Below are 22,925 nucleotides of genomic sequence, written 5' to 3'. Positions count from 1 at the left end.
CAAATCCAGGCTCAGATGTCTCCTCCGGTTGCCAGTCCAGGCATGTAACTGCACAGTTGTCATTATGACCAACATATCATATTTCACTTAATTTATTATGCTACGTATTAAACTTAGCAGTGTCAATACCTCTTTCACATCACTTCCACATTTGGCTTACAGTTTCCAGTGTGGCATTGAACCCAACCATCGGAAGAACACCTAGGCTTTCCCATAGCTTCCCACAGGTCCCAGTCACACCACGTCTCAGTGACAGGGAGCTCTGGTGTCCCCAGAACAAGCACCAAGGGAACGGTCCCCTGATCCCCTCCGCACCACATGGTGGGGGGCCCAAAGGAAGCCCTTTCATGCGGCCCACACAAGTGAAGTTGCTGTTGTGTTTTTTGTCATTTGTAACATCTCATTTTGACCTGAAGAAGTAGGAAAAATGGCTCACAGCCAAAGCCCCTGGGGGTGAGTCCCTGGGAGAGGGAAGCAGCCATGGCTTGGACCGGCTCTGGGTTGACAGTGCTCCTAGCAGGAAATATTCCTGCTGCAGGAATGTGTGAGATGTTGTTTCCAGGCAGTGGCTGGATCAGCACGGTAGGAAAAACCTGTCTCCCATGCTTAACAACCAAGTTTCCATGTCTTCAAAGCACAGATACACTCAGTTGAGTTCCTACAACCACATTAATGAATGTTTTTCCCTTCTGTGTCTTTCAGGGATCTGAACTACAACGAGCTGCTGGAATTCCCTGGGGCTATCAGGACGCTGGGCCGACTGCAGGAGCTGTGAGATTTCCTATTTATTCCTTTTCAAAAGCATTCCCTGATGGAGAGCGACCAATAAAGCATCGCGTGTGCTCTGACTGAGGGAGAACACTCAGCCCAAGACTTCCCTTGGTCTCTCCCAGCCCTCTCCACCATGCACAGGAATGTACTTTATCCTCTGTTTTTCCCATTTCCAATCACCTCACCATCACTCTGCACCGCGGCTGGTGGGGGGGAGTGGGAGATTCCCCCATCAGGCTTGGACCAGGCTCTTCTTGCAGCTCTTCACTCTCCTGGGGTATCCTATGGACTCAAAGTCCATCTGATCCAGCTGCTTCTAATGTTCGTTCCACAGCCTGAGATCACAACCATGGATGTTACAGCGAGGCCATGGCTTCTGCAGGGCCTGTGCCACCTCCTCTGACGTGCATAAACTGTTTGATCTCCCTTAGGGCAAATTTATAACAGGGAATTACAAAAATTTATGACCTTTTTAGTGGCTAGCTCTCTCTTCTAACCCATCAGCCTAGGAGACACTAAAAATGGGGAACCATTCCACTTAACACCCACGAAAGTAGAAGTCCCAAGATGGGGTCAAGTCAAGCTGACGTGGATCCACAGTTCCTGTGGACTCTAAGGCTGTGTCACACTGGTGACAAGCTGGGGTGGGACAAAAGAAGCTGCTTTGGTGCTTCTAGGAGGCTTGGAGTGAAAATCTGACATTACATTTTTCATTTACTGGAAGAATATCTTGCCGAGATTTCTCAGATCAGACCAGATATCATCATTACTCTGGCATTCAAAATTATAATAAGATCCTTAATCCGTTTTGAGATGGCTTTTGAAATGCCCATCACTAAATAAGAGAGAAAATTTAAACAGCCATCTAACCAATCACTCACACAGAGTCCTTTGGGATTAAACAGCCTGGGCATCACCCAGAACCAGGTCTTGGTCCTGGACACAGGATCCCATGGCTGCCTTTGACATACAGGAGATCAGACCATGGCCACAGAGCTCTCTTCTGCTGCAAAAGTTTGCCAATAGCAATTTTCTCAAGCTTAACTGAAAGTATCACAGGTAGATCAATGAACCCTTGAAAGTCACACAGAGCAATAATGCACAGCGGGCTGCACTCTGGTTTACAGCTGTGGAGCAAAAAAGAAGAGACCATCCATAAAAATTGTGATTCCTCGAGGGTACAAAATAAGTGTGTTTTGTTTGCTCCAGTTTTCTGACATGTAAAGTGTTAAACCTAAAGTCCTTGTATTCTTGGTACTTCAGTGGAGTGACATACGGAGCACCAAGCTATACATAGAGTAATTATAGCAGAGTGAGGGCTTTGTCCTGCCAAAGCACAGACCTTGTTCACTTCCTGGGATGATGCCACAGCTGGGACAGAGCCTACAGCTCCTATTTGATGTGTGTTTTGAATGCTCTCTGCCCTTAAAAGTGTTGAGGAAAGGTGTCTCCAAGCCTTTCTCATCCATTAATACCAAGAAATTTCTTTCTCCCAACAGGGGTTTTCATAACAACAACATCAAAGCTATTCCAGAGAACGCATTTGTTGGGAATCCCCTCCTCCAAACAATGTAAGAAACTTAAACAGTATTTCCTAAATCCATCCCTCGGAAATGGGCATTTCCCGATGTCTTTGGCTGGGATTTCTGCCAGATGTCAGCATGACCACGATTTGACACTTGTTGCATGTAGGGCAGCGCAAGGTGAAATTAGCTCCTTCTAGCTACATCTCAGGTTTTCTTCCATGGGTTCTCCTCCCCGTGCAGCTGAACTCCGCTGCAGTACAGGCTGATCCCAACGCAGGAACAATGTACGTGTGGTCTGCATGGAAATCTTGCCGTGCACAACAGGATTTTCTAAGCCCTGTTTGACATCCGCCTGCGTTTATTCCTCATGTTTAGAAAAACTGCAGTAGATATATATGTCAGAGAGCTGGGACCCCAGACCATCGTGTGTCTACCCCAGACCCACAGACACAAAGTTCTGCATATAAATACACCCAGCTGCCAGCACATTGCCCCTCTGACTCGGACACAGGCAGAGATTTGGGACAGTTCTTCCCTGAACAACAATGATATTGGAAATCACAGTAACTGACGAAAGCCCTGCTTGGCCAGTCTGGGACTTGAGTTATAGAAATATCAACATCTAGAAAGCCACAGTGAGACAGGGTGGAAACAGTCACTGCTCCAGTTGAAACACACCAGCCTCATCCCCCTCTTGGGCACCATCCTCGGAGTGACATGGGGATGGGACACATCCAGAATACTCGGCTCCACGCGATCTGCCCGTGTAAAGCCTTCCACAGCTGGTGGGGAGAAAGCATTTCTTGTAGGAGGTGATTCAACTCCTCCTAAAGCTGGTTGGATCCTAAAACAGTTCAGTTCTCTCCACTGACTGTGGCAAGTAGCAAACATGCTGGTGCTGTGGAAATGTATGATCAGAGGAGGTGTCATCAAGCGCAAGGTGTTTCCCAGCAGGTTTACAGCGCTATAGCATGGTTAAAGGAGGGGTTTGCATCTTTCCAGCCTGTCTGGTTCAGCAGGATCCTAAAGGGCCCTTCCAGAGCAGCAGGAGACCTCAGTTGTACCACTGTTCAGCCAAAGAGGTTAGCGGGAGATCCTGGGGTTAGCTGGAAAACAAGGGTTCCTCACAGGATAGCCAGCACCTCCTACATAGCTTACTACTAGTTGCTCCAAGGCTCTTAACATGTAATAGCATATTTGCATGCGCAGCAGAAACTGACCAGTTATTCATTTACTTTGCAGCCACTTTTATGACAATCCCATCCAGTTTGTTGGACAGTCTGCTTTCCAGTACTTGCCAAAGCTCCACACGCTGTAAGTTCACCAAGCACATCTTCAGAGGTAACACAACCAAGCTCCAAGGCCTGGGAGCTGGAGACCTTCGTGGCCTTCTCCCTTCCTCTTTGGCCCTTGTGCCAATAGAAGACCATGGTGCCACTGTTCTGGCCAGCCCCGAAAGCAGTGAGCCAAGGAGCAGACACTGCAGATGCTTTCTGCTGAGGAAGAATCATTTTGAGAGGCGCACTTTAGACGGAGAAATTAATTCCTCCTGCCCACCCAGCTGACCGGCACTGGGGTCTTCTAGGGTCTCCACAGCTGCATCAGCACCAGTAAAGGCCACACTCAAAAGTGCCACGACTTGTGCTGCATGCTCCTCAAGCAACCCTCGCACTGTCGTGTAGTTGCCCAAACACAAAGCCGCTGAAGGCATCTGCCTCCCTTCACATGGCAGAAAAGCAGAGGAACACGTGTCCCTTAACACCAACACTGTGGCACAAATAATCTTACTGGGCAGCCAGTAGTGACAGAGTTTCCTTCATAGGTACATGGTCCTAAACCTGCTCCAGGGCCACCACCATGTGTTGGGCACCATCTGGACCAGAACAGCTGCCCCGTGTTGGCTGGCCTGGACTGGCTGGCTGTTCAGCTAATCTGTTGTGGAATGGTATTAAAAATTGAGGCAGAGGCAACCTCAAAATCTATATTTATAAGCCTCACTCAGCCTCTCACTGCAGGAACACACATTCAGGCAAATAAAAACAATTCCTTCAACTACCCATGCATTCTTTAGATCCAAATGCGTAGATTCTGGGAGGCTTGTGTGGGATGCCCTGCATATAATCCCCATGGTAATTGTTTGGTTGTTTTTATTTAATTTGGGTAGAGATCATGCCAAGAATTTCAGTGGTTGGGGGAGGGTCTGAGCTTGCCAAGCCTCCTCGCACAGAAACGCTCAGCTCTGGCTCCTGCATCTGCTCTGTGTGAGACATCTGCTCCACCACCCAGCTGGCAGTGAGGGGGCACCTTTGGATCTGCACCTCTGATCACCCCATTGGGCTGTGAGGAAGCAGATTGGACACCATGGCTGATGGATCTGGGGACTTGGGCAGCTGCACTTGCTCCCAGGTCCTCTCTCTACCTCACTTCACCCTGATTTCTCCGCAGGTCACTCAATGGTGCAGCGGATATCAGAGAATTCCCAGACCTTAAAGGCACTACCAGCCTAGAAGTTTTGTGAGTGGCACCTCTCTCCCTTTTACCCTACTATTTGTGCTCTTCCACCTTCAAGGCGGTCCAGACTGTTTCAGCGAGGACTTTTGCAGTGCTGTGCAGCTGGTTGTCTTCAGCTCTGCCTCTCCCTGGTCGCTCACCTCTCTGCTTCGTTTCACCCTTGTGGCTCCTGAAAGCAGCTTTCCTCTCTGTGAGTTGCTCTCTCAGTACTCTCAAGTGTGCTCCAATCTTTTTTATATTGTATTTTCTCTTCCTTCCCTTCTGTGTCTGTGAAGCAACAAGCCTTTGGGTGCAGTGCTTCAGCGGGGTCTGCTGAGACCCAGTGCCCCTGCCCAGAGAGGGACCAGCACTGGCAGTGAACAGCAGGAAACATCTGCTGTGTTTGCCACACGTCTGCCACCCAGCTTTGGGGCTCCTGAAACTGGTCTGGTCCCATCTCCACACCACCAGACCCAGGAGAGCAGGTGCCTGCAGGACGTGCTGTGCTGGCCACCCACAGTTCTCTCCAGGGCACTGGTCCACCTGGGAGCACGGCTGAACAATCCAGCCCAGGAGAGTGACCCGACCGTGCCTGGGCTCGGGGACCCAGGGACCCACCATCCACCCTCCATACACGCATTTCTCAGGCAGCTGTGGCTCCAGGCAGATCACCAGTCTGGACAACAGGGAACTGGGATGGCAGAGCATGCCACTGAGGGCACTGCCACCTGCCATCAGCACGGCCAAGGACAGCAGCGAATTCAGTACCCAGCAACCTCACAGAACTTCTTGTAGGCACTTTCAACTTTACGAGGTGCTGCAGCCGTGCCCATTTCCAAGCATTTCATTATCTCACTGATATTTTCTCTCCTGCCACCACCTGGGACCAGTAGCTGGGCTTGTGGGTCACAGTCTGTGTGCTGGATCTCAGTAACATCATTTCTTCTCTCTCCTCCACTCCTCTAGGACCTTGACCCGGGCAGGCATTCATTCACTCCCCAGAGGAATGTGCCAGCAGCTGCCCAGCCTCCGAGTCCTGTGAGTAACACGCATTTATCTGTCCTGCCTGGTCTTTAGAAAAGTGCCATGAGAAACTGGGCTTTCTTCTCGTTCAGTTCAGAAAGGGGGCAAGATATGGAAGACCATCCTGTGGTTCTTGTTCCTGCTTTCTTTTCCATGCAGAAAACATCTTAGGCACTACCCTGAGCTCTGCGTGTTCTTGAACTTGCTTGCTTCATCCCAGCCTGATGCTCTGGACTCAGGTCTGCAAGCAATAAGGCACATCCACATTTGCCTCCTTGATCTGCACCTGTGGGAACTGTCTGCCCCGTGCAATGAGTGTAGAGAGGGTGCAAAAGGCAGGAACAGCAGCAGCATTCCAGAGCCCTCAGTTATACACAGCACAAAAGCCAGTGGTAAATCAAATTCACACGATGCTTTGTCCAACTGTTGGCTCATTGCAGTTGGAGCTCCAGCAAGTGCCATCATCTGGCACCGAATGATGCTGAGTGGGGCAACGCGCCTTTTCTCTAACTTGGTACATGATGAAATCAAGATCCCAGAAAGACTCCTGCGTCTTCTCGGGAATCAAACCCCTGTTCCTGAGACCCCCAACATTGTCTGCAGTTGAAGACACCCTCAGGAAATGAGTCATGAGCCAGATTCATATGAGCTTGCAAGTCTGAGGGCAAGCAGGAGGCTTGCTTCTCATCAGTCTTTATACAAGCAAGCTGAAAATGAAAATGAGTTTGTTCCAGGAAAGCAACAGGAGTGAATTCTTCATCACAGAAACCGGAAACAAGAGAAAAACATAAAAATAAAATAACACAATTCGTAACTTAGCAGATCACAGCATTTTGTCTCCAGCTGTCTCTATAGGGAAGATCTCTCACATTTAGACATCTGGACCAATTCAAAGGACATCTTGCCATGGCCCAGGCTGTAGGATCCCAAGCACTCTGTTTATGTTTGCAAGTTATCAGACTGTAAATCTTCACAGTAGAGCCTGTTCTTCATGCCTGCCCCCTCCTGCGGAAGGGTTTTATTGGGACACACCACCTTGATCCTTGTTCCTTGCTGCTCTTTCCCAGTTAACATTACTGACATTAATTGCATTGCTTTCAGAGTTTGCAGCAAGAGCATGTGGGCCAATGTTTGTGCGTGTTTACATCTCTCTTGCCTTTGAAATCCATTGTCCTTCTGTCCCCGCAGAGCTAGTGGCTGTTCCTGCTGCTCTCCCCCACTTTGCCAGCCAGGCAGTTCATCAGGTTGACATCAAAACTGTGACACATTTGAACACGGATGATACGGCTAATGCCACATTTCTGGCCTCCTACTGCTCACACCAGGCTGCAGAGATCCCCCTGCCTGCAGCCGTGCCAAACAGAGCCAGCTCATCCCCTCTCCAGCAAGATCTACTTCCCAAGGGAGGGCGCAGGGGCACTCACTTGTGATCTCCTAATGTTCCTGTGTTGGTCCTTCCCCTGCAGAGAACTGTCACACAATCAAATCGAAGATCTGCCCAGTTTCCACCGGTGTCAGCGGCTGGAAGAGCTGTGAGTAAAAAGACGCCCTCTCTTGTGCTGTGCTCTGGGAGAAAGGGGCTGTTTTCGGGGGAGAGAGGCAGCTCCCAAACACAAAACTCAACCTTCACCCCACAGTGGGAGAGCTGAGGGTTGTAACTCGCTGCTTGCACTGCAAACGGACCACAGCTGCACCTCTGTTGCTCTGAGACAGAGTATTCATGCTGAGTTCAATGTGTCTGGAGATCTGCCCCTGCACTTCAAATCTAACAGAAGTTCTTGGCCTTTCTGAGAAAAATAGAATAGAATAGAATAGAATAGAATAGAATAGAATAGAATAGAATAGAATAGAATAGAATAGAATAGAATAGAATAGAATAGAATAGAATAGAATAGAATAGAATTATATACATATATAAAGACTTAATGATTTTCTATAGAATTCTGCACAAGGAATGCCTTGTTAGCAACACTGAGAAACCAGCAGCAGAGCAGATACGAGTCACCTCCTGCCTCTGAAGCATGAACATGTAGCCAAATATCCACATAGACATTACAGCCATCATGTGTAGGTCCTTGTGTGACATGAGTGAAGGTAATTCCTGAGTCTAAGGTAGAGCAGATTGGGAAACCAGCATGGCTTTGGGGATAATGGAGCACCTTTAGCCACTGCACATCAATGGCACTTTACTGTTCCATAATGGCAGCAAAAGGAGAGGCTGTCTGAGCCCAGGAGCTGCCCGGGGGAGAGAATGGCTTTGAGCTCATCCTGTTTACCCCTTGAAACAAGAGTTGGTCTCCCAAGTCTCCAAGGGCAACTTCCACCGCATCTGCTGCCATGGGACAAAGGTCCCTACAAATTATGAATGCTGCCTCCAGCTCTTTTCTCAAACCAGTTTCTGTTTTTTCAGTGGTCTCCAGCACAACAGGATCCACGAAATCAGAGCAGACACCTTTGTACAGCTGATGGCTCTGCGCTCCATGTGAGTATTGTCTGGCAGGGGAACGTCTCAAAAGCATATGGAATCATAGAATCATTTTGGTTGGAAGAGACCCTCAAGATCACCAAGTACAACCATTAACCCAACACTGGCACTAACCTGAGTCCCTAAGAACCTCATCTCCGTGTCTGTTCAAAGCCTCCAGGGATGGTGACTCCACCACTGCCCTGAGCAACTTGTTACAGTGCTTCACAATCCTTTCTGTGAATTCATTCTTCCTAATATCCAATCTGAACCTTCCTTGGTGCAACTTGAGGCCACTTCCTCTCATCCTGTCACTTGCTACTTGACATATTAATACCAGATGTATTAAGTATCAATACTAGACGTATTAAGTGCACACAACATGCACATTTCATATACACAAAGTGACCTTGCAGTAGACAGCCCACTCAAGTGCTTGGCACCTTTCAGAAGCTCATAAGGCTCCAGAGGGCATGATCCTCCTTGTGAGATGTGGGAAAAGCCCTTCAAGTGCTGATGGTCTTTATTTACTGTTCTGTTAGGAAGTGAGCTGAAGTGCATAAAAGCTTTTTCCCATGGTGCAGCAATTTGAGTGTCATTTAATAAGCCAGCATTCCTAGAGATCCCACGAGTGTCACGTACATCATGTCTGTAACTGCACAGGAACAGTCACGTATTACATGCAGTGCTACAGACAAGCATGCAAATACAATCACACTGCTGCCACACTATAGTCACACAAACACACAGCTGAGTGTGCAAGCTCTGGCATTCGCCTTTGGCTGTGTTTTGGTTCCCTGTGGGAAGGATTCATCTCATCCAACTTCAGCCTTCTGCAGTGACACATCTCAGCAGGCACCACCTCTCCCTTCAGAGCTGGAGAGATGAGGATACTTGTAGGAGGTTGCTCATGTAGTCAGCCTTAGGAGTAGAAATGCTTCCTGACATGCTGGTTCCTCTCTGCTGGTGACAGAGGGAGCTGAGACCTCTAGCTCCAGTGGAAGCAGAGCTTTTTGGGGAGCCTCAGTGAATCCAAGCCAACAGTACATGACAGGAGACACCCTAAGATGACTTTGGTTCACCTTTCACACAGCCCCTGATCCTATCTGCCCTTGCCTGAGCACCCAGCACCATGAACACATCAGGGATGCTCTGGCACTAAAGCATAACCTGTCTGCTGCTCTGAGGTTTAGCATGTTAGCGTAAAATCCCCAAATTCACAGAAATGAAGTGAAAAAGGAACCTTTCCCATTGGTCTCCTGCAAGGCAAACTCTTGTGCCCTCTGTTATAAACTATCCATCTATAGACTCAAACATATTTGTCTTCAGGGAGCTGCAATGAGACTGAACTTGCTGTCAACTATGGGACAATAGATCCCACGTTTGCTCACATCAAACCCCTTGACCAGGCCGGTGTCAGCAGCTTCAATGCCCTCCTCTGCATGCCTCTTACTGGCATGTCCTTGTCTTTCAGAGACCTGAGCTGGAATTACATCCACTTTATTCACCCTGAAGCTTTTGTGACCCTGCACTCGCTCACCAAGCTGTAAGTTGCAGTGATACTTCTTTCACAGTGAGCCATGGTCAGCAGGTATCTGAGGACCTCAGACTGACCCCAGGCCACCAGGACACCTGGCATTTAGATGTCAGAAGGCTGCAGTGCTGAGGTGCATGTTTTAGCACTGACATGGGCAGAACAAATCCCACCGTTTCGTATCAATATTAAAGGGATGATGGAAGTGCAGAAGGGGCCATCTTCAAGATGCTCTCACCCTGAAGACTTAAACCTCCAACATTCTGATGCTTTCATACCTGCCCCAGATGCCCTTATGAAAAGATCCACATGATGGAGCATCTCAGTCACTGCAGACTGTCTTTGCTAGCTCTGGAGGGGTCCCCAGTCCTCGTCCCCCTCACTAAGACCTTGTGTATTTTATGGGTTGGGAGCTGCAGTTGTACCTGACCTATCATGGGGCAAGTGGTGGGGGAAGAAATGTGTGGGGCAGATATGTGCACAGGGAGGTAGATACCACCCAGAGCTTTCAGCATGGGCATTAGCCCCTGCCCCTCATTTTCCCTGGGGATTATAACGCCAATCTGTTTATCTCCAGATAATCCTGGTCCCCATGCAGCTCTCAGCCCCATTTCAGCATCACATCTGGGGGAGCGATCAAGGCAGGCAGCAAGGCTCTCGAAGCCTCTGCTGGGCTAAGGTACCGCTAGCAGCAAAACGCTGACCACGGCCTCCCTCTCTGCTCTCCTCTCACCAGGGACCTGACTGATAACCGGCTGGTCACGCTGCCTCTGGATGGTTTGGGTGGACTGACCCATTTGAAGCTCCAAGGCAACCCAGGTCTCTCGGACCCCTTCACCAAGGAGAGCTTCCCCAAAATGAGGTACTGGTGGCGCTGGCTCTTTCACTCTTGGCGCTCAGCACAGCCTGTATTTGCTTATAGCAATCAGTGTCCCGCTTTCCTTGTTTATCTGATGCTTTCCTCCATCCTTTCAGGCCAATAGGTTGAGGAAGCTCCATCTGCTGCTAATGTGCCTCATCTTTTAAAGTCTTCCACGGGAGAGCGGTGATGTGCTCCCGGGCCTGCCACCCCCACCCCAAACATACACAAGTGGAAAGCATGGAGCGGGCCCAGCTCAGGGCTCCTCTCAATGGAAAACATTCCCAGAAGCCAGTCCTAGCTAATGACATCCAGCTTTCCTTCAGTAAACTGTGTTTGTGTGGCCGTGTCTTGTCTGCTATGGATTAATGAGGAGCCTGAAGGGGTCAAACTGAGCAAGACCAGGCTGCGAAAGGCTTGGAGCGCAGTGCTGCGCCACGAGCTCCGGCTCCCCGGACCCTCCTTAGTGGTGGGTCTCCAGCGTGGCACCTGCCCTCAGGCTGAGGGACCCATTTTCCAGATGACTCAAATTCCCCTGAGGTGAAACTGGCATTTGCTTGAGTCCCCCAGGTAGTTCTCCTGGATCCAAGGACACACGAGCTGATGCTCCCACTCATCCAGTACAGGACCCCAAGGCTGGAGCTTCTCCAATTGTGACACCCACTGCTGGGGTCACAGGCTGCTGCACCAACATTGGGCTTAATAGCTCAGGTCCAATGCAAGCGTGGAGCTCTCACTTTGTCTGCCTCAGCACTGACGCCTGCAGGGCTTTCTCTTCTGACTTTTTTTACTTATCATAGCTGGGATCCACTGAGCACCCCAAAGAGCAGGGGATCCCAGAAGCTTCTGGAGCGCTTTCCACACCCTTGTGTAGAGGCATTCCTCCTCTAAAATGATTCCATTGGCATCCGTGGAGCTGGTTTAGATTTGTACCAGAGACTGAGTCCACAGGAGTGGTTCATTGAACCATGCCTGGTGATGGACACATTAACATTTCCTAAATTTGGGGGTACTGCCATTAAGTAGTCTCATTCTTGGGGCACATGTCTGGATGGATCATCTGAGAAGAGTTCTTAGCCATCCTGGGAGGATCTGCACCTTCCTACCACCTTTCAATAACAGCTTTTAATTTGGAGCTTATAACAGGAAGCAAGCTTGTATACAGAATTTCCACAGCCTTCCAGGGCTCAGCCAGAAATGTTTGGGAACTTAAAACAAAAGCATATTTTTAGAATATAGAGTTTCACCATATTTACTGATCTTGTCAGAAGACCTTAATTGTCTGGAAAACCTGAGGATCCTTTGCCTTCATCAGCAGTCTTCCTGACTTCCAACAAAGCAGCAAGCTTCTGCTGTCTTTGAAGAAAATGCAGCTGCTGACTGATAGCCTGGTATTTCATCCAGATGATGCTCCGCTGCTGTTTAATTAACCTTATAATACACGCTATAATTAAGAACTAAGAATTCTACTTTCAAGTAGAAATCAGACATATTAAAATAACTTGACACAGTTGAGAGACCTGAGATTTCCGTGCCCAGATGGAGTCTGGAGGTGCCTCTCCGACCTGCAGCAACATGCAAGGGGGACCTTGCACTCGCTCAAGCTCTCGGGAGGCTTCTCAACTTGAACAAAAGGATGCCCAGCAAAAAATGGCCTTGGGGTAAAAAACGAGGACTCCACATGCACATGGCATATTGCCAGAAAGCATGGGAAAGAGGCTAATTCCATCTAGGGAGAACCACATAAATGTTTTTAGGAGTTATCCAGGAACTTTAAAGCAGTTTTCAAACCTGGTGTTTGACAATGTCCTATTGACAGTGTCTTAAGTGCCAAAAGTGGGGCAGTGCAGAGACACCGCGGGGTGACTTGGGTCCACAGTCTGTCCTGTATGGAGTCCTTCACCAGGGCAAAGTCCTGCTCCAGTGTAGCCATCACCTGACAGACTGGCTTTTATCATGTGGAAATTAAGCAAAAAGTGCAAAGCAATAGTGTGTCAGGTCATGGAGGACACCTCTAAAAGCTCTGCTTTCCCCCTTTGCAGGGTCCTCGAGGTACCTTATGCCTACCAGTGCTGTGCCTACGGAAGCTGCAGCAGCTTCTTCAAGGTGTCCAACCAATGGGAGGCAGAAGACATGAGCCCTGAAGAGGAGGATCCCCACAAAAGGACCATGGAATTGTTTCCAGGTCATACTGATAATCACTGTAAGTAAACCGAGTTGAGCGATGGTCAGTCCATGGGCAGGGGTGAGCTTGGATGAGATCCTGCATTTGCAGGAGAGGTTGCACTGCCAGCCATAGAGTTACACCCGCCTTGGGGAAGGCAGACTGATCCTCCCCCAGCTTTGGTGGCCAGTGGCTGTGAATGGGTTCCAGTGAGTGTCACTGCACTGGAGAAAGAGCTGATCTGGTGCATCCAAACCTTCACAGTCCAACAGAAAAGTCTGTCAGTCCTCACCAGCATGGACATGTTTCCTAATTTGGCCTTGCTGACTACAGAGGGAGGCCAACCAGGCCACCTGAGCAAGGCAGCTGAAGTTACATGGGACAACTTCTGGGCTTGGTCATCAGGCTTCCGGGCAATACGGAGCCTTTGGCAGAACATCAGCTCTTGTTGCTACAACATACACAGGATGGACCCTAGGATTATTCTGAATAAGGCATGAACGCAAAGAACTGGACAGTGCAGCTGGGTGGAGGTGTCCCTGTCTGTGCTGCTTTTGTGCACATACCCTGACGCTGCAGCAAAAGGTCAGGGGTAGGTATGAACAAAAGGACACCTTTGGGGAATATGAAGCGGCTCCACAGTTCAGGATGAGCAGCGCTTTCTGTTCAAGAGTCTATTTATTTCGTGCTCCAAAATGCTCTCCTGCATAGACTCCCACAAAATCTGTTGCATGGGGCCAGTGGAGAAGTGTGCAAAGCACCTGCACCCTGCACCCACCGACACACAGCGCAACAGCAGCTCCAGGCAGAGGGCTGGTGCGATCCCTTTGCAAGGGAACCTCGGAATGATTGAAGGACGAACCCCTTTGCTTCCTCTGTCACTGCTGGAGAGTGGAAATAGCACCTCAGGACATGGCTTGCATGCTGCATTTGTTTGTATGTTCGTGTAAATACAGAGACCACAGGCACTTCTGAGGTCTGCAATGCCCTGAAGGTAAAACCACATCGTGCTATGTGCCCGTAGGAGAATGGGGAGAGGACTGAGGCCCTGGGGAGCACCTGGCTCACCTGCTTTGGGAACACCGTGCACTGGGCCACAATCAGGGGCTCTGCAGAATCTCCTGCATCTCCAGCAGGCAAGACTAGATCTGGAGACAGATATTGACCCAGAGCATTTGGATTCTCTGCGGTACAGCAGGGCTGGGAGGCAGGATGACCCAGACACTTCATGACACAAGTGAATCACGAGCCCTTTGTCCCTGCCCTGCCACCTGCCCTGCCTTGATCCCTCACAGACTGAGACTAAACCTTAGCAATGTAAAAAGTCCAGCCAGGGGCTAGCAAGGGTGATTCCTACCAGCACAATGTGGCTCCTGGAAGCACGATAGACTCGGTGGTTACACTGGGCGCACAGTACAGAGGAGCCATATGTTACAGTCATTGCTGCAGGAATTTCTTCTCAGCCGGGTCAGTTTTTCCATCATTAACGCAGCCCAAACTTTAACAGTCCTTGTACATATAGTTGGGGCGTTTGCTCAGCAAATTACAGCATCTGTTAAAAGATGTGGTTTGCAGCCAGAGCCCATAGCACTGCTTACAGACCTGCTCTTGCTGGGCACCGAAGCACTTGATGTCCCAAAGGACACCCTCTCCTGGCCCGGTCAGCAGATCAGCGCTACCGCAGGCTCCCGGCCCCCCAGCCAGCCTCAGCCTCACGGAGTAAATGTGTGACCATGAGATATTAGGACCAGGGGGGAATGCTGACTGATTCTAAGATGTGCCAGATGAGACTATTAGCAGCTCATAAAGGCTCGCATTTTCAGATGTTAGAGCACTGGGTTTGTCTTGAATATCAAGCCACAGCAGTACAAATGTGAAATGCATGAGAACATCCTTTCTTGCCATGTGCAGCTTTTAGACGACTCTCCTTGCCATTCGGTAATGCACGGTCTACTCTTGATGGTGAAGGTTTTGTAATATTGCTATTTTATTTAATTAATCGTTGCTTTATTTCTGTTCCCAGTGCTTACTTTCCGATGGCTACCAGTGGTATCTTGCTGAGTTATATGAATCTTGTAACACTTCCTCATTAAAGAGGAAAAAAGCTCCCAAACATTCCTTCCATGCAAGAGATAAAGTGGTCTCGTTAAGAGAAAATGACTCGGGGCTCTGTCCCTGCAGTGTACAGCCAGGATCGTCAGGGCTTGGATGCTGTGGGAGAGCTTGTGAGAGGGATGGGGCAGGCTTCCAGGTAGCGGTGTCCTGTCCGCCCTGCACGGTGCTTCCAGCAAGGGAGCGAGGATTCCTTTCCAAACAAGTCCTCAGAACCTCACAGCTGGGTGACTTGTCCCAGGTGGTCATATAGGAGGGAGAAACGTGTCCCCGATGGCACAGCCTGCTCCAGCAGCCAGGTACCACTGCCTCCCGCGGCGTGTCCCGCTCCTGCATCCAGCACACATCCCGCGGCCCAGCCCAGCACCCAAGGGACCGTCTGACTGCAGCTGCAGGGCACACATGATGCCACAGACCCCGGGGACAGCTCAGCTCTCTCCCAGCCTCCCAGATGATGGAGAACCCCCCCAGACATCCCCCAAGTGTATCCATTCACAATCCAGTAATGGCCACTCGAGGCTCAAAGGAGTGTGGTTGCTGCATCAGTCCGTCACCTTGTCACAACAGATATTTTAGGTCCCATTTCCAGAATTTCTGGTGCTTGGGATACACCTCTTTGGATTGTAATTGGTGGCGTTTAGCAGATACCCCCTGCCCTGAGCCTGTCCCCTGTGTCTGGGCAGCAGCCCCAAGGTGGCTCAGGGACTGTCACACGGGACATCCCCCCAACACAGCCAGCTCGTCCCTGTCACCCCCCGAAACCAGCTGCAGAGGGAGGACAGGCAAGTGCAAGTACTGCCACGGCACCCACCTGCTGCACACGGGTTTGGGGGTAGAAGGGGTTGTATTCACTTACAAGTATATGTTTGCAATAAAGGAAAAAAGCTATAGAAAGTGAGAAGAGAACACACCTGTATGGTTATCCTTGACAACAGGACACTGCTTTATCCAGATCAGCACCTCCATTAGCATGTAGAGCTGAGTAATTAACTTTTGCAACCCTGGAGGGTCCTTCGAGCTATGATTTCCCTCCTCCTGTCATTCAAAAAGCTACTCGAGTCCCCCCAGAAGCACCTGCCCGGTCCCTCTGCGGTCACCCCTGCCCTCACTCTGAGGGAGGGAGCGATTATTTGCAGCCCCCATGCCGAGGCAGACGATACAAAAGGGGAAGAAGCATCCAGCCCAGTGTTCTGTGTTCTACCCCTTCTCCAGCTATCCTCCTCCTCCTCTGCCCATGTCCACGTCAGTACAGCCGGCTGGGAACCATTTTCAGTGGAAAGGGCATTACTAGCAAAGTGGGTTTTTTTCCAAAAAGCCTCAGAAAGTGGCGGTGCTGTAGCAAAATTCAAATAAATGAGGGCTACTTCAAAAACAACGCCGTCTGCTTTGGTAGAACACAACAGCCATTTTCTTGTCTCTGCAGTTCCCAGGCTGGGAGAAGCACTGACTTCCAGCAGAGAGGTACATTTTCTGCTTTGAATCCCACTGTGCCGGCCAAGGATTGTTTTGCAATTCACAGCTAGCCCAGTAGTCCAGGCAAAACAAAAGATCGCTCCTTCACTTCACGCAAATGTTTAACCTAAGCCGAAACCCAGCCTTTGTGCGCTCCGGCCCTTTGAAGAGAAAAGAGATGGGGCGGATTACGCTTCACCGTGGTTCGGGTGGCAGCGGGGCACAGAAAGTGCAAGTCTGCGTTGGTTTGAGTATCGTGACTGCACATCACAGCCTGTGCACTGGGGATGGAAAAGACACTGGAGATTTATAAGACTATAAAATACAAGGAGGAAATATTTTTCCATCCCACTGTGAGTGTTTTCTTGCCAGACTCCAGAGCAGCAGTAATATTTCAACTCTTATACAGACACATTTAAAAAATGGTGCTTTTTTTTTTTTTCCAAAGCTCACTGAAGCTGAGAAAACCACAATTCTTGTCAGGACACACTAAAGATAGCACGTTATTTGTCATCATTCTCTAATGAAATAATCTCAGCTGAATGTTCGAACACTGGCAGGGAGCAGACCTCATGAGAGGCGTCATTTCTGAAGAACTAAACCCCACCGAGGTTTGCCACATCTCCAGCACTGTGCAAACTCGCTGTGCTGGCCGGTGTCCGAGCTGCCGGGAGCACACCTGGGCACCATCGGTCTGTATCATCGTGGAGAGCTCATCCCACAGCCACACATCCAGCTGCCTGCACATCAGGCTGCCCCAAGTTGAAAATACATCCTTTCCCCTTCCTCCCGCCTGCAGAAAACCCTCCAGAGGTCTCCACGGGGAGCAGAGGGCCATGCTGGTGCCATGGGTGGGGATGGCACAGCGGGACAGCAGCTGTCCTCACCATGTCCCTACGCTGTGGATCAGTGGTAGCTTGAGAAGAGGAATGAGGAACCAAGCAGAAAATCATGCCTTGGATTAGATTAAGGGGATGGTATTCCCCTTAGTGATAACCTACAACTACAGGCCATCAAAAATGCGGCCAAGGTGTCAGGCGCATTCTCTCCCAGAAGCTTCTCCTTCAGCCAGGGGGTGTCTGTCTGACCCCCAGAGCCCAGGCTGGAGATGCTGGCCCGGGCTGGGCTCTGGAGTCTGCAGGCATGGGCCTTTCAGCAAATCCAGGACTGGGAACCTCCAGGGCTAAAAGCAGGGCACCACAGCCCCAAGAGATCACAGGACATCAAATAAAGCAATAAATGTTGGTTTCTCATGTCTTTTTGCTTCTGAGACGTTTGGTGGTGGTGGTGGTGGTTGCTGACGAAGAATTTGTGCTGCAAGTAGAGGCTAATGGCTCTCTTTGAACAAAGCTCCAGAGTCCTTCTTGATGAACTAACATTGGACAAGGGCTGCCCAGAAAGCTTCCATTTAGAAGATGCATTTGAAGGCTTTGTTTTCTGTAACCACACAGGCTAGAGTATTTCTTTAATTTTAATACAGCATGCTGAGATGAGGGATTTGCAGTCACACAACTCTGGGATCTGGGGCTCTTACACTTCAAATGTTGGGAGTAACCTAAAAACAGAGGGGCTGGACAAATTGCAACCCACCAACATTTACAAGACCTTCTCCCTCCACAGCAGTCACTGCAGGGGACAAACAGGACACCAGCAGCGACTTTGAACTTGTGAGCTGGGAACTGAATGGGAAGGTCTATGTTGAGGACAGGCAGTGGGAAAAGCTTCTGGCCCAGTTAGCCCTGATGGCCCTGATTGTCCTTCTCTGAGCACCGTTTCTCATTGTTTTCTCCCCAGATGACCTAGATGCAGATGACCTCCAGCTGGACCTTGAGGAATCAAAGCTGCACCCCACTATTCAGTGCACGCCAAGTCCCGGTGAGCAGCCAGGGAAACACTTTGAACACGCTGGGATCCTTTGAGCTTCCCTAAATCCCCAGGATCGCACGATCCTTCCTGCAGTGTCTCACAGATGTGCAGATCAGGAGCCTGAATGGTTGGGCTTTAGCCAAACCGGGCACAAGTGAGGAGCTTCCTTCTCCCTCTCAGGTGTAGTTGTCACCCTATGAGGCGAGGACAAGGTCATGGTGTCCCTGACCAGGAATCCAGGCATCACCAGCTCCTCCATGCCCAAACATGCCTGCACTCACACGCTGGTTTTCAATAAGATCCTGTTCCCTTGCAAGACCTAGACTTTGCTTTGTCCCAACCAGCCCAGAATATTTCATGACGAGGGCTTATCCTTGATCTCCTGATCATACTTGCAGCACTGCAAACTCTAGGGGTACTTTACTGTGTTTCCTGAGAAACAGAGAGAAGGAGGTGCTGGACTGCACCCACCCGCTTTGTCCTTCCATCAAAAATACACCAGTGGGCACAGGTTGCCTGGGACACAAGGAAGATGCCTTCTGAATTTGTCCCCATCCACAGCTCAGTGGTGTCCTACACAAGCACAGCTCGAGGTTGGATAGGCCTGGCTCAATCCGGGCAGCTGTGGGACACTGGCAAGGACGGAGTTTTCATCAGTTGTCCCACTGAGTTTGCTGCAAAAGAGACAAGAAGGAACAAGAATTGAGCAGAGACCGTGCCCTGCTGCCTGGGTACAGAGGTCCTGACTCTGAGGAAAGCTGGCCAAAGACCTCCACCCTGTTTTAGCTGAATCAGTTTTCTCAGTTTCCTCTAATTTATTTTGGTCTCTAAACTTGGCCCATCCTGTTTCTGTTTTTGCTGCGCTCCCACCCTGAGCCCCTCACTGTAACACCCAAATCCCTCCCAGAGACACCCCTGTCCCAGCGCACTGTCTCTCCGCCCTCTCTTCTTTTTCCTTTGGCAAGCAGCCTCCACCATCAGTCCCGTTTCAACCCCTCTGTGACCTTCCCTTACTCACCCCTCCTTCTCCCTATGTCCATCCTCCACCATTCTTTCTCCTGTCATCCTCCCACGTTCTCCTTTCCGAGTTCCCTCTGTCCCTTCCCTGCCACCCCATCTCCCCCATCTCTTCCTCCCTCCCTGCTGTCTCTCCCTCCTGCTCTAACACTTCATCTCATCTTGGCCATCCCCTCCATGCAGAGGTCATTCATGCAGAAACAATAAGACACCACTTAGCCAACATCTTGAGTACAAGGGCAGTGGCTCCCAACGTCAGCATCCTGCTGTCTCTCGCACATCTCCACGCCACTAACTCCAAGATCCCAGGGGTACGAGAGAAGGAGCAACTAAAGGCAGTGGCGCAAATGCCAGGCTGACAACAGGTGTGTTAGTGGGTCTGGAGTCCCATAGAAATGTGGGACATTATGGTCATGAGTTCCTTTGGACAAAAGCCTACCCAGAGCTCAGGCTCTGCCCCACTGAACAGCATAGGGCAGCTGGGACATGAGATTTAAAAGGCTTCGACATGCATACAGTCGAGGGGTGGCAATGACAGGCCTCGACCTTTTTACATTTTTGGAGCTCTGATAAGTTTGCCATTTCTCACATTTCACATGTGACCTCTCCCTGCACCTCATTTTGGCACTAGACAAGATCTGAGAGCATGTCCTGGTGGGATGGGAGGCAGGCACGGAGCCAAGGGGTGGCTGCAGATGAGGGCAGACAACGTTGTGTGCTCCTCCCCAGCCCTCAGCATTCAAGGGGCTGGTGGGGCCAGGGGAGGGCTGGGACTTGGCCGCTGCTCCAAGCAGCTTCACTAGAGCAAAGCGGAATATTCTGGGTGTAACTTTGAGGTTTGTTTTCTTCCAGGTCCCTTCAAGCCTTGCGATCACTTGTTTGAGAGCTGGATCATCCGCCTAGGAGTCTGGGTCATCGTTCTGGTCTCGGTGCTCTGCAACGGGCTGGTCATCCTGGCTGTGTTTGCCTCTCCCAGCTACCTCTCTCCAGTTAAGTTCATCATCGGCTCCATCGCTGGTGCCAACATGCTGACCGGCATTTACTGCAGCATGCTGGCCCTCGTCGACGCCCTGACCTACGGTCACTTCGCCAAATACGGGGCCAGATGGGAGACGGGCGCAGGCTGCAGAGTGACGGGGTTCCTGTCGGTGTTCGCCTCCGAGGCTGCCATCTTCCTGCTGACACTGGCTGCCGTGCAGTGCAGCATCTCGGTCTCCTGCGTGCGGGGCTATGGGAAGTCACCCTCCTTAGGCAAGGTCAAGGCTGCTGCCTTTTGCTGCCTGTTGCTGTCATCCATGGCTGCCGTTCTGCCTCTCTTCTCCGTCGGGGAATATGGAGCATCCCCTCTCTGCCTCCCATATCCCACTCCAGATGGGAAACCGGCCACCCTGGGCTTCACCGTGGCCTTGGTGATGACAAACATGCTCTGCTTCCTGACTATCACAGGCACCTACATCCGACTCTACTGCAACCTGCTGAAGGGGGAGTTCAGCGCCGTCTGGGACTGCGCCATGGTCAAGCATGTGGCCTGGCTGATCTTCACCAACTGCCTCCTCTACTGCCCAGTGGCCTTCCTCGCCTTCTCCTCCACACTCAACCTCTTCCTCATCACCCCAGAGGTCATCAAATCCATGCTCCTTGTGGTCCTGCCCCTGCCCGCCTGCCTGAACCCCTTGCTCTACCTGTTCTTCAACCCCCACTTCAGAGATGACCTGCGCCTGCTGAGGCAGAAGGGCCAGGACAAGAGGAGCTACCCCCAGTCCTGCGGGGCCGATGACATGGAGAAAAGCTCCTATGACTCCACCCAGGCTCTGGTGAGCTTCTCTGACATCAACCACATGTTCGAGACACCCGACTCCCTGGGAGTGCACCCCATCCTTGACAGCTACAGCTTCCCTTCCATGACGCTCATCCCCTGCCAGCAAAGGGTGAGCACCATGGGGAAGGAGAGGGTCTTCTCTGAGCATTGTCCCTGCCTCAGTGACAGTGAGGTGCTGATCCCTTCAGAGAGCCGAGATCTGGCCAGCAGCAGCCTCCGGATAACCTTCTTCCCCTCCCCGCCCACACCGCCCTACACGTCTCACTTATAAACCTTCTCTGAGCAGCCGTGCCGACAGCCCCGCACCACACACTGAGGACCAGCCCCAGTGCCGGGTGGCCAGCAAGGTGACAGCAGGCTGCTCCATGTAAAGCACCAGTACAACCCGTCTACCCTCACCCCCCATCACATCTGCCTGGGCACCAGGCACTGCTCCGCCAGCTGCCGCTCTCCTGGAAGGGCTCTGACTGAGCTCCAGACACTCAGGGCTGGCCATGGGAGGAGATGAACCCCCTGTGAGTGTTTCTCCTGCTAGGGACTGCCTGGGAGAGCACCCACCAGCCCAGGAGATGGGTCAGGGAGACCCTCCTCCTCGTCATCCCGCAGCATCACCAGCCAGGAGGAGCCTGCAGCAAAGCCAAGCATGTCTTCTCAAGGCAGAGACATCTTAGCAAGCGAAAGTCTTTGCTTTGTGGCAGAAACACGTGGAAATGGCCAACTGCAATGATGTGGCCACCCATAGGGACCTCAGGCCTTATCCTCCAGGGTTCTCTGCAGGTCCCACAGACCCCTGGAAATAGGTTTGTGTCAGCCCCATGCCATCGACTGGAAGAGCAGAAGTGGGTTAAAAGCAGCGTATTCATGTTGCACTCTGTTTTGGGAAGCTCCACTTCATCCGCTGAGAGCCTGGTGGGCTGGGTAGGACCCCCACCTCCAGCCGACACCGGGAGCTGGGGACACCCGGCCCACCCGTCAGTCTGACCCACGGTGTCTAACAAGGGGTCTCTGAACACCAAGGCAGCCAAATCCAAACACCTCCCCAGAGAAACCTGTGTGCTCTGCCTGAGGTCGCTGGGCAGCACCTGGCCAAGGCACCCCAGGGGACACTGGGGTACCACCACCCCCGCAGCTGCAGCTGTTGGTTCTTAGGTACATGAGCCCCCCACAGAACAGGCATTTTGAGGACTGCATTTGCCCTCCCCTATTTTAAGGGCAGCTCGTGTAGAAGGAGGGAACAGAAACCCGCCTTGTGGGATGATGGCACCAGGAGGACACAGGTTGCTGGGAAGAGTCTCAAATTTGCTCCCTGCAGCTCAGGGATCTCCCAGATCCATCCCCTCCATCACAAACCCTCCCACTGCCGCCCAGCGCAGCAGGGAGCCCCGTGGTCAGAGCTCAGGCCCTGGGCAAAGCTTTGGTTCTGCTGATGTTACTGCAGTTGTATGTCACTCGTTCTTGTGAGATAATAAATGAGCGCCGTTGCTGACCAGTGGCTGCCTCCCGACCTCTTGCGTATGAAAAGCACCTTGTTGGTTGATTCAGTGGTCGGCTGCCGGCCTCTCCCAGCCAAGCTGGGCTGTGGTGGCTTGGATGGTGTCTGTATTGCCTGAGTGCGGACTGGGAAATTGCAGTGTCCACATGAGGTGGCACCATCTTCCCCACCCCTCTATGCAGCAGAATTACACCACCAGTGTCCCTCTCCAGATCCTGTGGACCAGACCCACCTGGTTGCACCCCATGATCTGCTGCTCGGCTCCTGGGTCCACGAGCAAGACAGAGTCTGCTGCAGAGAAGTTTAGGGACTTCATAGAACAAAGTCTCTTGTGCA

The 22,925-nt window shown here is 51.1% G+C and overlaps 1 protein-coding gene across 1 annotated transcript in view; it reads left to right on the top strand.

Moving 5' to 3' along the window:
• The window catches only part of LGR6 (leucine rich repeat containing G protein-coupled receptor 6), a 120,142-nt gene extending 97,554 nt beyond the window's left edge, over nt 1–22,588 (top strand). Inside the window, exons 7-18 of the mRNA XM_065854471.2 lie at nt 703–771; nt 2,271–2,342; nt 3,540–3,611; nt 4,743–4,811; nt 5,754–5,825; nt 7,277–7,342; nt 8,221–8,292; nt 9,749–9,820; nt 10,545–10,670; nt 12,710–12,870; nt 18,190–18,270; nt 20,131–22,588. Of these exons, the coding sequence (XP_065710543.2) occupies nt 703–771; nt 2,271–2,342; nt 3,540–3,611; nt 4,743–4,811; nt 5,754–5,825; nt 7,277–7,342; nt 8,221–8,292; nt 9,749–9,820; nt 10,545–10,670; nt 12,710–12,870; nt 18,190–18,270; nt 20,131–21,368 (2,170 nt within the window). The 3' untranslated portion in view covers nt 21,369–22,588. The remainder of the gene's footprint in view (nt 1–702; nt 772–2,270; nt 2,343–3,539; nt 3,612–4,742; nt 4,812–5,753; nt 5,826–7,276; nt 7,343–8,220; nt 8,293–9,748; nt 9,821–10,544; nt 10,671–12,709; nt 12,871–18,189; nt 18,271–20,130) is intronic.
• The last annotated feature ends 337 nt before the right edge of the window (nt 22,589–22,925 follow it).

The sequence above is a fragment of the Patagioenas fasciata genome, chromosome 21 (genome assembly GCF_037038585.1).
Source record: "Patagioenas fasciata isolate bPatFas1 chromosome 21, bPatFas1.hap1, whole genome shotgun sequence".
In the NCBI taxonomy this organism is placed as follows: domain Eukaryota; kingdom Metazoa; phylum Chordata; class Aves; order Columbiformes; family Columbidae; genus Patagioenas; species Patagioenas fasciata.
This window is presented reverse-complemented; position numbering and strand designations above follow the sequence as displayed.